The 15,965-nt window shown below is 49.5% G+C and overlaps 1 protein-coding gene and 1 long non-coding RNA gene across 3 annotated transcripts in view; one reads left to right on the top strand and one right to left on the bottom strand.

Moving 5' to 3' along the window:
* Nucleotides 1-57: 57 nt before the first annotated feature.
* LOC308468314 lies at nt 58-6,993 on the bottom strand. Of its 2 annotated transcripts, XR_013981557.1 has the most exons (5): nt 6,664-6,993; nt 5,329-5,440; nt 5,105-5,178; nt 648-745; nt 58-100 (listed from the first exon to the last, which is right to left on the bottom strand). It is a non-coding gene; the product is annotated as an uncharacterized lncRNA (long non-coding RNA). The 2 variants fall into 2 exon arrangements; XR_013981556.1 differs by having other exon boundaries at nt 5,329-6,993.
* Nucleotides 6,994-7,106: 113 nt separating this feature from the next.
* GPC4 (glypican 4) overlaps nt 7,107-15,965 on the top strand; it is a 108,001-nt gene continuing 99,142 nt past the window's right edge. Inside the window, exon 1 of the mRNA XM_080990369.1 lies at nt 7,107-7,495. Coding sequence (XP_080846495.1) covers nt 7,309-7,495 — 187 coding nt within the window. The 5' untranslated portion in view covers nt 7,107-7,308. The remainder of the gene's footprint in view (nt 7,496-15,965) is intronic.

Below are 15,965 nucleotides of genomic sequence, written 5' to 3'. Positions count from 1 at the left end.
CTGCAGATTCACCAGCAAGGTATGTGAGTTTCTAGCATCTTTAACAGCAAAGAGATCAGTGCCCAGTATCTTTGGAGTTCTCTGCTGCTTCATTAGGAGCCTGTGAAGAGAAGCAGAATATCCAGACCTTTGTTTTACATCTTGTTTGCTTTTACTTTGTTTTGTTGTTCTGGCCTGGAAATTTCTCTCATGTTACTGCTTTTATGATTTGCATTCTTGTCTTTTTCTGAAAATAATATTTTTTTTAAAAAAACATCTGTATCACTCAGAGCTCAGTGAACAGCCTGTGAAAAATAGCAGCTGTTCCAAAGCAAAACAGGTGCAGACCTGATCAATAAATTGTAAGACACAACGTGTAGCTACAATGAGGAAACTTTTCCAAGTCTCTGTCGCTTTGTAAAAAAATTCCCAGATACATAAGTCATTGTCTCAACATCACAACAGCCCTGTGAGGCAAGTCAGCTCCTCTCCCCCTGCCCAGGGTTACAGAGTTGAGAAACTGAGGCCAGGAATTAGGGCTTTGCCCAAGGCCTTCCCATAAAGCCATACTCAAACCGGGATAAAACGGCAATTGGTCAGCAATCAATTTAATGATGCTGTGGGATGCATGGCGCACGGTATAAATGCCAGAAGTTTAAAAATGTTACCTGTGTTCTTTGTGCCTTGCAGCAGTGAGGATGCTCAGGTGCATTCATCTTTTCCCCCATGGGCTTGCATCTCTTTCCCCCTGCAGGGTGAAAGGTTGCTGGAGAGGGAGGATAGTTTGGATATGGAAGTTAACAAGCATCCTCCTCCCCTTCTTCCTTGAACATTCTTCTGCTCCATGGCTGCTTTGAATTCAATTAGTCATTGGGGGAAATATGCATTGCATTGAGCATGGCATCTAGTCTGCCAAGGGAGTTGGGGGACCTATCCTTCATTTCCAGAGGAAGAGTGGCAGCCAAAGCATGTTACAAAACATGTTACTTCAATGGGACTTCATATCTGTTTCCTTGAGAAAGAGTGTGGCCAGAGATGGAAGGGAAGTGGGACTGAATAGGCAGGGCTAGAGCAGCGGTGGGGAACCTGAGGTCCTCTAGACTCCAACTCCCATTAGCCCCAGCCAGCATGGCCAGTGACCAGGGACCACGGGAGCTGGAGTTCAGCAATGTCATTGCAGGGAGTTGGACTGGATAACCCTCAAGGTCCCTTCCAGCTCTACAGTTCTCTTATTCTAGAGGGTCACATCTGGCTTACAAGAGAGAGGGAGAAATGGGGGGTGCTATAGCTCCATGGTAGAGCACCTGCTGAGCATGCAGAAGTCTCCAAGTAGGACTGGGGGAGACCTACTGCCTGAAAACCTGGACAGCTGCTGCCAGCCAGTGTAGGCAATGCTTAGCTAGAAGGAGGCAGTTTCTTATGTATGGGGAGTCTCTGTACCTTTTCCTCCTCTGACAAAGGTGTTTCAGCAGATTTCTGAAGCTTTGCCCCACATAACAACAACTGCTCTTTTCAGGCAGCACAGAGACGTTCCTCTGGGATAAAGTGCCCTCTATTAACCAGTTGGTCTCTTTACTCATGAGTTAAAGGCAGAAGAGTCAAGGAGGAGAGACTTGCAAGATCCTACCTGTTTCCTGAGCCACTCCATTATGATGTTCCTCTCTGGCAGTGGTGAAGGGTGAGCCAGCATAGCCAGACACCCTAAACCTTCAAAAGGTTTGGGAAATTGATGAGTTTGATTTGCACGTTCCAGAATGTGGCCAAGGGATGTAAGGGCAGTGCTTACTTGTCGGATTGGGGGGTGGGGTGGGCTGTCAGAGGTGCAGTTAAAGGTAAAAAGGTAAAGGACCCCTGGATGGTTAAGTCCAGTCGAAGGCAACTAAGGGGTGCAGCGCTCATCTTGCTTTAGGCTGAGAGAGCTGGTGTGCGTCCACAGACAGCTTTCCAGGTCATGCCATTCCAAGAGCAATCTATACATTTTTGGCCACAGACAGCTTTCCGGGTCACGCGACCAGCATTATTAAGCTGCTTCTGGCACAATCGGACACCGTGACGGAAACCAGAGCACACAGAAATGCCATTTACCTTCCCGCTGCAGCGATACCTATTTATCTACTTGCACTGGTGTGCTTTCGAACTGCTAGGTTGGCAGGAGCTGGGACAGAGCAACGGGAGCTCACCCCATCATGTGGATTCAAACCACGGAACCTTACGATTGGCAAGCCCAAGAGGCTCAGTGGCCTAGATCACAGCGTCACTCGCTCCCCTAGGGTCAGAGGTGCAAGGCAGGCCTGGTCCAACAAGTAGACAAGGTGCTTGGTTAGTTGTTTAACTCTATCATTGTTGCCAGTGACAGGAGGTGGTGCTTGAGGGGCTTCCTGCCACGTTTGCCTAATAATAATAATAATAATAATATTAATAATAATTTATTTATACCCTGCCCATCTGGCCCAGTCACTCTGGGAGGCTTCCAACAAAATATTAAAATACAATAGTCCATCAAACTTTAAAAGCTTCCCTAAATTCAGATATCTTCTAAATGTGAAATAGTTGTTTATTTCTTTGACATCTGGTGGGAGGGCGTTTCACAGGGCAGGCGCCACTACAGAGAAGGCCCTCTGTGTGGTTCCCTGTAACTTGGCTTCTCGCAGCGAGGGAACCGCCAAAAGGCCCTCAGCACTGGACCTCAGTGTCCAGGCAGAACTGGGCGGGTGGAGACGCTCCTTCGGGTATACTGGACTGAGGCAGTTTAGGGGTAGAGGACCCGAGGCCGTTTAAAGGTCAGCAGCAACACTTTGAATTGTGCTCAGAAACATACTGGGAGCCAATGTAGGTCTTTCAGGCCTGGTGTTATGTGGTCTCTGCCGCATTCTGGATTAGTTGTAGTTTCTGAGTCACCTTCAAAGGTAGCCCCACATAGAGTGCATTGCAGTAGTACAAGCGAGAGATAACTAGAGATAACTCTGGTGCGACAGTCTGCGGGCAGGTAGAGTCTCAGCCTGCGTACCAGATGGAGCTGGTAGACAGCTGCCCTGGACACAGAATTGACCTGCACCTCCTTGGACAGCTGCAAGTCCAAAATGACTCCCAGGCTGTGCACCTGGTGCTTCAGGGGCACAGTTACCCCCATTCAGGACCAGGGAGTCCCCCACACCCGCCCGCCCCCTGTCCCCCAAAAACAGTACTTCTGTCTTGTCAGGATTCAATCTCAATCTGTTAACCGCCATCCATCCTCCAACCGCCTCCAGACACTCACACAGGACCGTCACCGCCTTTACTGGTTCTGATTTGAAAGAGAGGTAGAGCTGGGTATCATCCGCATACTGATGAACACCCAGCCCAAACCCCCTGATGATCTCTCCCAGCGGCTGCATGTAGATGTTAAAAAGCATGGGGGAGAGGACAGAACCCTGAGGTACCCCATAAGTGAGAGCCCAGGGGTCTGAACACTCATCCCCCACCACCACTTTCTGAACATGGCCCAGGAAAAAGGAGCAGAACCACTGTATAACAGTGCCCCCAGCTCCCAGCCCCTCTAGATGGTCCAGAAGGATGTTATGGTCGATGGTGTCAAAAGCCGCTGAGAGATCCAGCAGAACCAGGAAACAGCTCTCACCTTTGTCCCCTGGCCCACAGGAGATCATCAACCAGCGCGACCAAGGCAGTTTCAGTCCCATGATGAGGTCTGAATCCCGACTGGAAGGGATCCAAATGGTCCGCATCCTCCAGGCGTGCTTGGAGTTGTTCAGCAACCACTCGCTCAGTCACCTTGCCCAAGAATGGAAGATTTGAGACTGGGCGATAGTTGGCCATACTGGCCGGGTCTAAAGATGGTTTTTTAAGAAGCGGTTTAATAACCGCCTCTTTCAGCGGGTCTGGGAAGGCTCCCTCACCGAGGGAAGCATTCACCACCCCATGAAGCCTGTCTCCCAACCCTTCCCAGCTAGCTTTTATAAGCCAGGATGGGCAAGGATCAAGGAGACAGGTGGTTGGTTTCACGCATCCAAGCAGCCTGTCCACATCCTCGGAGGTAACAGATTGAAATTGATTCCATGCAACTTGACCAGACAGGGCTCTAGCACTCTCCCGCCCCAGCCCTGCTCCCACGGTGGTGTCTACCTCCTTCCAAATATGAGTGACTTTATCTGCAAAAAACTTTGCAAAATCATTGCAGGAAATCATGTGACCTGTACTGGGCCCCGAAGGAGCAGGGGCGAACCACCTGAAAGAGTCTCCTGCTGTTGTTTTCTGCAGATGCAATAGAGGCAGTGAAGAAAGTCTTCTTCGCCGTCGCTATCGCCACTTGGTAGGCTCGACATTGAGCTCTAACCCGTGTCCGGTCAGATTCAGAATGAGTTATCCGCCGCCAGCGCTCTAGCCGCCTCAGCGAAAGAAGCCCAGTTGGCCAAGGGTGCTCTGCATCTTGACTTGGAGAAAGGGTGTTTGTTTATAGAAAGTAGCTTTGTTGGCTATAACATTGGCGTGGATGAAGTGAATTTTGTTTATATACAGTGGACTTACCTTCTGAATTTTATTTTTTTCTCTCTCAACCTCTTTTTAATTTTTCTTTATTTCTCTCTTTCTCTGTTTTTAATAATTTCTCCCTCCATTCTCTTTATATTTTTATTGTATTTAAATCAAAGTCTTAGTTCGGATAAAAAAAGAGGAAAATATATTTGATATTGTTTTGCATTTTTCTCTATAAACCCTAATAAAATTTATTCAAAAGAGAGAGAAAGGGTGTCATTTGGGCTGCAACATTTCTTAAGATAGCCTTTCGCCTGGGAAAAATGTGTGTGTTTTGTCCCCATGCCTTGGAAAAATCGCTACTCCTTAATTCTAAAAATGTAAGGAAATAGATCATAGAATCATAGCAACTTTAAAGTGAAGGAAAATGTGTTTAGGCATGACAGGAGATTTTCTATTAAAATTGCTATAGGCAAGTTTACATCTATTTCTTTTTTTAAAATGGGCATAGCCAATCATGGGAGGGGTGTGGTTAAAGATAGAGAGGCGGGGCTCCAGGAGATGCTAACACCACTGATGCTTGGGGTATGTGTGTGTGTGTTTGTGGAAGCACGCATGCACATGTGCAAAGACAACCAATTAATTTGAATTGGTTTACCTGCCAATCAGAAATCGCCACACGGAAAAGATCTGCATCAAAATCCATTTGGGTCACTGACTTTTAACCCAGGCCTGCAGGAAAACAAAGAAATGTTGGGAGTACCAGGAATCTCCGCCTCCCTCTTAATAATAACTAATAAGCCTCCAATAGAAGGAGTGTAGAAATTGCAAATCTGATGGAGTTAGTAAATAACAGACAGGACACACCACTGAGCGTAACACCTGTTTAGTATTGTAAAGGCATCTGGTTCCTTAGCTGTTGTGTCAGCACCACAAAAATGTCAAAGTTGCCAGTAAAACACACACACACAAGAGGGTAAAGATGAGACCAAATCTGTTTGAAAAACAAATGAACTTGTTACAAAACACAGCTGAGTGAAAAACAGGTGAGTTAATAAATTTGAACCAAATACAGTGGTACCTCGGGTTAAGAACTTAATTAATTCTGGAGGTCTGTTCTTAACCTGAAACTGTTCTTAACTTGAAGCACCACGTTAGCTAATGGGGCCTCCTGCTGCCGCCGCGTCACCGGAGCACAATTTCTGTTCTCATCCTGAAGCAAAGTTCTTAACCTGAGGTAATATTTCTGGGTTAGCGGTGTCTGTAACCTGAAGCGCCTGTAACCTGAAGCGTCTGTAACCCGAGGTACCACTGTAGTGTACAGCCCTGTGCATTATGTGTTTCCACAGAAGTAAGTCCCAAGGGATGCAATAGTTTATTTTCCAGCTACCTGTAGTCTGAAATGTGTGTTTTCAGGGCCCACCTTATTCCTGGGACTGAACTCTGTTTTAACTGTCCTTAATTCTGAATATAATGATGTAACCTGCTCTGGGATGTGCTAGTGAAGGCTGGATGGTAATAATAATGGTAATAATTTTATTTATTGCATTTATAGCTCCTCCTCCTCATTCTATCCTCACAACAACCTGCGAGGTAGGTCAGGCTCAGACACGGGTCCAAGGTCGCCCAGTGAGCTTCCTGGTTGAGCAGGGATTGGAACTCTGGTCTCCCGGGTTCCATAATGTCACTTAGCTGTAATGAAGTAAGCTCGATGGCAGCCTGCCATGGAACCAACACGAAAGGAAAAAAACAGAATTGTAACCTAAACATGTTGCAGGATACATATTTAGCTGCTGGTGGTGTCAATAAATGCTCATTTTCTTTTCTGTCATTGTAATAAGACTTCTTGGTGTAGGGAGCGGCTACCCTACTACCTGAAAACGACCCCCCCCCCCCTGTGTGGACTTCATTCGGGCTTCCTTCTGCAAACACCTCACCAGGAACAGGCTGCGCGGATCCAACCCTCCGCCTCCTTTCAGGGTTTAACAGTGCCCACTCCATTCTCCCCTCGCACGTCTGCTCAAAAGTAAGACCAATTGTTTTCAACGGGACTTGCCCCCAGGTGAGCAACGGCAGACTTTTCCCCGCCTCCATCAGAGCCATTCTATGCACGTGGCTTCGGAAACAAGTCCCAGGAAGGCTTACTCGCGAGGAAGCGCATGGAAGATTTTTGCAGCCTACGGCGCGCCGGCAAACACCTACCCACGCACCCCTCACCTGTTCCTTAGGCTCTCATTGAACTCAATGGGTCTCCCTTCTGGCGCAGACGGAGGGGGAGGGGCGTGCGGCTTGCCAGGATCGTAGCGGCGGCCAAAAATCTGCTTTTGGAAGGGAGGGGCACCCTAGGGAATGGAAGCGAGACCCGCGCAATCTATTTTATTTTTTAAAAAAGAGTCCCTGCGAACTCTCAGCCGCTTCTCTCTTATCTTCATCATGGGCAGGGGCGGAGGGAGGGAGATTCGCGATTGGGGCCAGCCCACCCATTCACTGCCCCCTCTCCGCACTCCCATCCCGCCCCCGAGCGCGCCTGCCGGCTTCCCCGCACGGAGGGAGGCGCGCGCGCGCCTGGAGAGGCGGAGGCGAAGGCAGGGCTCCAGCTCCACTCCGCCCCGCCAGGCTGCTCCTGCTTTTCCTGGGGGCCGCCGCCGCCGCTGCCTGTCCCGGCTGGTGTTTCTGCCGCCACCGCCGCCGCCGCGTCTTTCCCTCCGAGGCGCCTAAAGTTTCTTCTCCGCAGGAGCCGCCGAGGACTCGGCCGCGGTGGGGAGCCTCGCCGCGCGCGGCAGGGCGCCCTCGCCGTCCTCCGCCGGGCCGTGTGGCCAGCGGCGCTCTCTCCTCTCCGGTGCCCGCGCGCCTTCGTCCAGCATGCTGGCCCGCCCACGGCTCCGGCCCCCGGCCACCGCCGCCTGGGGCCGGCCGCTCCTTTGGCTGCTTATCGCCGCCGCCGCCGCGTCGTCGGCCGAGCCGCGCTCGCGAAGTTGTTCCGAAGTCAAGAAGCTCTACGTGGCCAAAGGTTTCAGCCAGAGCGAGGCGCCCAGCCACGAAATCAACGGTGAGGGGCGGCGGGGAGTTAGGGGGGTGGAGTAGCCGTGGGGGACCGGCTTTAGGTCACTTTCTGCGGGGTGGGGGAAATAGAAGCCTTCTTTGTCGTCAGTTCTGGAGTAGGCTCGGGGTTTAATTTTATTATATTCCACGACTCTTTCTCGCTCTACCAAGACTTTTCCAGGGGGGCTGTCGCTTTTCTCTCCCTTCTCCCCGAGGTTTTGCCAAGAGCTTTCAGCCGGCAACTGGTGTCCTTGGACACCCCCGGGGCTTTACTCGCCCCCCCCAAAAAAAAACCACGTCAAAAACAGTTCTGATTTGGCAACCCCTGCTGTCTGAACTGCCTTGGAAAGCAGGGCCTCGTTGGGGTGGGTGCGGGAAATGGACCCCTAACTCCTCGATACCGGGCCCCCTCCCCCTTTGCAAACTTGGGACAAGGCTTGCAAGCCCGACGCCGTTCTTCTGTGGAAGTTCGATTTGGAGCTCAATCCCAGGAGCGTCTACTTGCATGTAAGCCTCCTGGAGCTCAGTGGGACTTACTTCTAGGTAGGCCCGTGTATCCCCAAAGAAAGAATTGGGGAATGGGGATTTGTGTGAAGGAGAAAAATTTGCCCCCCGTTCTCTCTTTCTTGTGTAAGGCTGGGGGCGTGCGGCGGCGGCCGTGTGGGGAGAGCTGAGGGGGAAATCTCCAGTGAACAAATTGGCAAAAAGCTGTAGCCTTTTATTGCAACCCCCCAACACACACACACACGCACACAATTACAATTTAATTGTAATCTGGGTTCCTGAGTTTTCCAAACACACTTTTCAAGAGAGCCCTGGATTGCAGACATCTCATTCTTTCTTTAAACAACTTCAGTTTCGGAGCAGCTGAAAAGCGGAGGGGTGAAGAGAGATTATTTGGTGAGGAAATCACCTCCCGTCTCTCTCCCCCAGCCCCCCTTCGGATCTACTAAATGAATTCAGGCAAACCGTGGAGGAATTTGCTGATGGAATTCGCAACAATTGATGCCTCCCAAACCATGTGGCTGTTGCTCTCTTCTCTACCCCCCCCTTGCAGTGGGGTGGAGTTTCTAGCAAGGGAGCTGAACTCGGGATTGGTGGGAAAGAAGGTAGACTGCATTTACATTTCCTTGGCAATTGAGAAGCCTCTGCCATTGAGAAGGCCACACAGTATTCCTACCCCCCCCTGCTGCTTTTTTTGTCGTAGCAAAAAGAAAGAATTCAGTAACTCCTAAGTAGTTTCGGGAGGCAAACCATAAAGAGGAGACATGGCTGGTCACCTTGGCCATTGCCTTGACCCGCGTTTCAGGCAGTTGATGAAAATTGATAATGGCCTGGAATAGCCAGGATGCCAAGAAGGATGGTGAATAAAAACTTACGAAGAGCCCGGCCAACATGGTCAGGCCAAAGGGGCACAACTCGGCTAGCACCCTGCCCTGCCAGTAGCCAAGCAGATGACCCTGTGGGAAATAGCCTGCAAGCGGGACCCAAGGGAAACAGCCCCCTCCCCACTAGCAGCCCCCAGCAACTGGGAGTCAGAAGCAATACTGCCTCCAACAGTGGAGTGAAGAATCTAACCACTGACACTAAGTCACAAATTGCCTCCTCTGCCTCCTCCAGGAACTTGTCCAGTCCTCTTTTAAAGCCATCCAAGTTGGTGGCCATCATAGGAGCCAACTTCTAGGGGTTGAAGGGTCTTCTCTCCCCCCCCCCCCGTAAAATATTTGAGCCCCCCCAATAAATAGTCATTGCCATTCAAATGGTGTTTATGTGCTGCGTCGTGTGAACAATTATGTGGGGCAGGGCTTACCTGTCCCCCCAAATATTTTATTCAAGTTGGCATCCCTGATGCCCAGTGCTACATCTTGTGGGAGGGAGTTCTAGAGTAAAACTGTTTTGTGAAGGGGTCTTCTGACATTTGGATTCGTTGGATGGCCCCTGGTGCTACTCATCCAACCCTGCATGCCCTGCCCCCCCCGATATATTTATCTTTAAATGAAAGCAATTAACATGCCCTCTGTATTTTTGTCACATTGCAAAAGCCACATTTAACTTGTTTGCTGCTTGCCAGATTCTGCAGCTAGGCAGCCCCCCACCCCAAGCTGCCGTCACCCCCTTGGGAGAGCATCATTTTAACTGGCTGATGAATTTTGGCGGACTTCTTGCCGAAATGTGAGACTCTCTCTGCAGGAAGTTCTTGGCCTTTCTCTGGTTTTACATTTGGACCCCACCAAGCTTTATAAATAGGCATCCTGACTTTTGCCTCTTGCCCTTTAGAAGAGAGTTATTAGCAACACTTCCTAGGGAGGAGGGGTGGGAAAGAGAGGTGTTGATTCCCCCCCTCAAGAATCAAAAGAGGCTGCATGCATTGTTCCGCACTTTTAAAGCTCATTCAGAACAAATCCTATTCCTAAAAAGAATTCTAGGCACTGTAGTTTTACCTCTCACAGTTACGGTTCCCAGCAACTTTTAACAGGTTGCAGTGAGGGGCCAAAAATGTGTATTGAATGTGCTTTAAAGGTATAGTGTATGCCCAGCCAGCTGTTCCTAGGGGATGGCTTCCTGCATAAAGGACCCTGTTTTAACTGTCCCATCTAGCCCAGGACTGTGTGCCAGCCTCCCTGCTCTCCAGATTACACTTCCATTCAACCCCAGGTCAAGGATGATGGGAGTTTTAGCTTTCCAATATCTGGATGACACCTGGTTGGTCTTTGCTGACTGGTGGCAGCCAATCAGCAACTCTCCAGGATCTCTGCCAGAAAGAGGTCTTCCCCAGCTGATATTCTGCAAGATTGACCCTGGGAAGATGTGCACGCACTGCTGGCCCTCTGAAGGGAGAATGAAGGAAAAGGCCTTATGCAGGGTCAGCCTACTATTTAGCTCTCCCACACTTCCCAGTCTTCTTTGACTGGCAGTGACTCCCCAGGGCGTCTCTCTCCTCACTTACAGCCCAGTTCCTTTAAAGCTGAGGAGGACTGGGTTTGAATCCCTACTCCGCCAAGCACTTTGGATCGGTCTCTGTGCATTCCCTTCTTGTTCTGTGCCAGTAAATGGGTGGTGGCGGTGGCAAAACCCTACTATTTAGGGGTTTTAGAAGCTGATTTCTGTGGTTTGGTGCTTTGTCTATCTAGTTCATTACTGTCTGCATGCTAAATGGCCGTCCAAGGAGTCTTATTCCATCCCTACATAGAGATGCCAAGGCTGAACCTGGGACCTTTTGCTCTGCTACTGAGCTGAGGCGTCTGTGAGAATAAAATGGATTGTAAGGCACTGCGTAAGATCAGTACTGTCCTGCTATAGAAGAAGAAGGACAAATCTCTGAGGTCTTATGCTTACGACCCTGTGAGGTAGGCCCATGTTCTTATCTCTGCCCCCCAACATATAAATAGAACAGTCCTCTGTATAGAGGCTAAGTCCCGCCAACAAACAGGGCTTTCTTCCAGGCGAGGCTCCTGGGGTCTCAGATTTTTCAAGTTTATAATGGAGGTGAGGCTTGAATGGATCCTTCTGGATTCACAGCTCAGTCTTGCTGTGATGTTTCTCAAGACTACCTGAGAAGGGGCCACAGAAGCTGAGTGGCAGAGCATTTGCTTTGCATGCAGAAGGTCTCAGGTTCAAGTCCCAGCATCCCCAGTTAGGATCCGCTGCTTGAAACCCTGGAGAGCTGCTGCCAGTCCGTGTAGACAGCACTGCGGTAGATGAACAAATGGCTGCTGATTCAATATGAGGCACTACTGGCAAAGAAGGGTGCTTTCTTTTTCTAGAGTTCAGAACTGCTGTGCCCTTCCAGATGTTGCTCGAAGACAGTTCCCATTGCCCGTGGCCTTTGGATGGCCACTGATGCTCTTCTCCACCACAGCCTTAGAGATGGTGCCAAAACCAAGGAGGCCACTTTGTGCCACCAAAATGCACCACTGGGAATGTTCATGGATAGCAATTGTGCAAATCATATGCTCGCAGGTGACTTTGAACAGGCTGCTCCTGTTGCTGTTGTTGTTATATTTATTTATATCCTGCCTCTTTCCCTGACAGGCAACTTCCTGCTAAAATAGAAGCAGCTAAAAATACAGGGAAAAGCAATCATCTTTTTAAAGAAATGCACACATTTAAACATCAGTAGAATATGGATGCTTTAGCTGAGATTACTGCACTGCGGGGGGTTGGACTAGATGATCCTCAGGGATTTCTTACAGCTCTACAGTTCTATGATTCTACACCCACCCACACCCAACCACCCACCATTACAATAAAAAGTCTGGGAGCAGACACCAAGAAGGCCCTGTCCCACGTCCCCACCAAGTAGACCTGTGAGGGTGGTGGGACTGAGAGTAGGGCAAAAGCCTCCCAAAAATCTCAGAACCTGGGCACGCTCACATGAGTGAATAGGCTCTATCAGATAGCCTGGACCTAGGCTGTATAGTGCTTAATAGGTCATAGCCAGCACAGTTTGAATTGAGCCTGGAAACAGACCGGCAGCCAGTGGAGCTTTTCTAGCCAGGGACTCGTCTGCTGCCATGGTGCAGTTGGCTGAGCCATGTGTCAGTCTCCCATTATCCAAGAGCAAGCTTCTCGTTGCTGTTTCAGAACTGCAGAACACCCCCTTTGCAGCTTTGCCTTGATGCATTTGTGTGACAAAGGTACCTTGCACACTTTAAGCAAGCAAAACCGTCGTCACTGCGCTTGCACCAAAACATTTTATTTCTCCCCACAACAAGCCTCTTTTTCACAGTTGCTTGTTTCAAGGTTTCCCCCCCCCACCCCCTCCAAAAAGAGAGAGACTGCTGCCTTTATTTTCCCTTCTGAATGACCTACTGGACTGCATTCTCCCAAGGAACAAAGGATGTGCCTTTTTAGCCGGGGCCTTTGAGAGACCACCAAGGACTCTCACCCTGGCGGTGCCATTTCACACTACCCCCACAATAACAAAAATGCATGACTGAATGACTCAAAAATGTGGAGGGTTAAGGCATTCATCTGAGTCTAGGACACTGTCACAACACAGACAGCCCCTAAGTAAATACCTTGACACAGCAGGAAGTAGGGAGTGGGAGTAAATCTTCACTGTTGCAGGTGCCCTCCAGGTAGCTGTGGCATATCCTCTTTCCTTGCCATGAACAAAGACAGTGTTAGTTATTTTTTGTGTCTTGGGGAGGTGCCAGAGTTCAGAGGTAGAGCATTTGCAGGAAGACCTGAGGTTCAAACTCCACCCCCCTGCATTTCCAGGTAAGCTGGGAGGGAGGACTGCCTGAAACCCTGGAATGCCAGACTCTGCAGACAATACAGCATGAGATGAGGCTATGCCATTTATCTGTCTATCTATCTATCTATCTATATTTATTTATTTATTTATTTATGATAATAATAATTTCAATCTGACTTCCCACCCCCCCCTCAAGGAGCTCAAGGTGACCTATGTGGTTCTCCCCCTCATTTAATCCCCACGGCGGCCCTGTAGGGTAGGCTGAGAGGCAGCAACTGGCTCAAGGTCACCCAGTGAGTTTCATGGACAAGTGGGGATTTGAACCCTGGCCTCCTAGGCCCGGGTTCAATGCTTTAAAGCGCTGCACACATAGGCTCTGTCTCATTTATTCAGCAGCATGGAATGTTGGAAGGTGACCACTGCAGGGTCAGCAGTATAGGGAGGCTTCCTATCTTTCTGTGTCTTAAAGGAAGGGCCATAGATCAGTGATGGAGCCCAAGCTTTGTGTGACAAAGGCTGCAACATCCAAGGCCTGGCATCACCATTTAGCAGGACCAAGTAGGTGGAGAGAGGCAAGGTGCACAGAGTGCCAGACAGACAGTAACTGAACAAGGTTCATTTATTTCATTCAGTTATTAAACTTATCACCCAAAGGTATTCAAGTAACTTAAAGCAAAAGGAATATACAATACATAAAGCCATGGGGAATGGGGGGGGGCAGGCGGGGGGAATCCTATAATGCATGAATATAAAATAACATGGAAATAAATATACCAGCCATATAGGTAGCGGCGAACAACAATAACAATGTTCAAATAATAATCAAAGCAGTTTTCTGACCACAAATTAGCAAATAAACAAAACTTCAACCTCTTCCTAGTCCAAAAATCATTCACATCGAACCAATATCCTGCCCCCATTTAATCTCCCCACCCAGAAGTCTGGTGTTACAAATCGGTGGTGGGTGGGTCCAGTGTCCTCCAGGAATGGTCTGCAAAGCAGGAAAATAGTAACTGCTTTGCAGTTGATCCGGCTGCTCCTCCTCTCCTGCTGCTGGTGGGGTTGCAGATCAATATAGTTAAGAAGTAGATGAGCATAGTTCAACTCTGGAACTATGTGCCTCAGGAAGCAGTGACTGCTACAACGTGGATGGCTTTCGAAGAGCTTTAGACAAATCCTCCCTGTAGTGCGTGCTGTGGAGACGTCTTGGAAGACCTTGAGGCTGATGATACTGCGGACGGTCCCAGTGGGGTGGGATGAACCATGCTGGGGCCTGGGAAACATCAGAGTTGTCTACAGAGGATGTGGCAGGTGAGGAAACAGATTCAGGGGAGGGTCCCAGTAAACCAGCCTTTCTCACCCTGGGTTCCACCTGGCCTTACCATGAAGTGGCAGATCCAGTGCACACAACATCGCTAACAGATGGCAGAGGGGCCAAACTGCCTTGGAGAAGCAGACTTTGTGATATACAGTGGTACCTCGGGTTACATACGCTTCAGGTTACACACTCCGCTAACCCAGAAATAGTGCTTCAGGTTAAGAAATTTGCTTCAGGATAAGAACAGAAATCGGGCTCCAGCGGCGCGGCAGCAGCAGGAGGCCCCATTAGCTAAAGTGGTGCTTCAGGTTAAGAACAGTTTCAGGTTAAGAACGGACCTCTGGAATGAATTAAGTACTTAACCTGAGGTACCACTGTATCATTAAATCGTGATGTTTAGCTGCTGATATATCATGATGTTGAAAACCAGATATCGTCTGCCCTGGTGGCAGGAAGTGAACCTGGAACCTTCTGAATGCCAAGCAGGTTCTCTGCCACAAGCTATGGTCCTTCCCAGCTGGCATTCCGCCCCCCCCCGCCTCGGTATCTTTTTTCTTCACCCTGATGCTGCTTCTCTCTGTTCCTTGGGATCTCCTTGCCTCTCTTCCTAATCAGAACATAAGAAGCGCCCATCTCAGTCAGGCCAATGATCTGTCCAGTCCAGTATCTTGCTCTCATTATGTCCAACCAAATCCATGTAGGAAAGTCACATGCAAGACCCTTTCAGCTATTGGTTTCTGAAAACCATCCAAGCTGGTGGACATCACTGCCTCTTGTGGGAGTGAGTTTCATAGTTCAACTGTGCACTGTGTCTAATGCTCCTTCCTGCAGTTGTCATTCAGTGGTAATACCAGCCATTGCATCTTTGTTGCTTGTTGATTTACACATTTGTCATTGCAGCCTTGGCTCCTTGCTGTTTGCTTCCAGGCCTGTTGGGCAAAACTTCAACCCTTTCTGTTCAATTGCTGGGCGTCCAAATCAGTCCTCCTTGTTTTCCTGCATTTTGGAGATGCTTGGTGGTGGGTCAGGTCAGCCAATATGAAGCTCAGAATCTTTCCTGAAAGGAAATGAAGCAAACGCCAGAGAATGTTGTCTGGGGAATCCAGCTTTTGATTATCCTTGCATTTGAAATGCATTTGATTATCCTTGTTCCTCTGAAGTCAGGGCTGCAGCCGTGCACTAATCTTCCACTGTGTTTCTGCAGAGCTGGCTCAATCCTGGTGCAAGAGCATGAAATAAGGAGAGTCCTAGTGGATCAGACCAAAATCCTATTTGTCCCATGATTGCATTGCCCACAGTATCCAGCTGGCTTTCAGAGCTCATGAGCAGGGCATGTGAGCAATAGCGCTCTCTCTCCCTCTCCCACTCTTGTCCCCCAATTTATATGAAGAGCACTGAGGGATCAGACCAATGGCTCATAGTGCACCATCCTGTTCTTACAGTGGTCAACCTGATGCTCATTATGGGAATCGCACAATGCACAGAAAGCTTTTAACATATCTATAGAATTATATTGAACAGATATTAATTATTGCTTCATGTGTTTGGCATTACAAGCAATATGCCGTATTTTTCGCCCCATAGGACGCACTTTTTCCCCTCCAAAAATGAAGGGGAAATGTGTGTGCGTCCTATGGGGCGAATGCAGGCTTTCGCTGAAGCCTGGAGAGCGAGAGGGGTCGGTGCGCACCGACCCCTCTCACTCTCCAGGCTTCGTGCAGATCTCCGCAAGTCGTGGGAGCCCGCGCCAGGCTCCCGCGGCTTGCGGAGAGTTGCCTGCATGCCGAAGGCTGGGCTCACTGAGCTCAGCATGCCCAGGCTTCACGCAGCTATCCGCAAGGTGCGGGAGCCCAGCGCCAGGCTCCCATGGCTTGCGGAGAGTTGCCTGTTCTGGGGGCTGGGGTCGGGGGAAGCTCGGGCTTCCCCCGCCCCAGCCCCGCACCTGGGGGGAAAATAATT

Source organism: Podarcis pityusensis, assembly GCF_964106645.2.
Source record: "Podarcis pityusensis genome assembly, chromosome: Z".
In the NCBI taxonomy this organism is placed as follows: Eukaryota; Metazoa; Chordata; class Lepidosauria; order Squamata; family Lacertidae; genus Podarcis; species Podarcis pityusensis.
The sequence above is the reverse complement of the archived record's forward strand: the minus strand, read 5'-3'. Positions and strand labels throughout refer to the sequence as shown.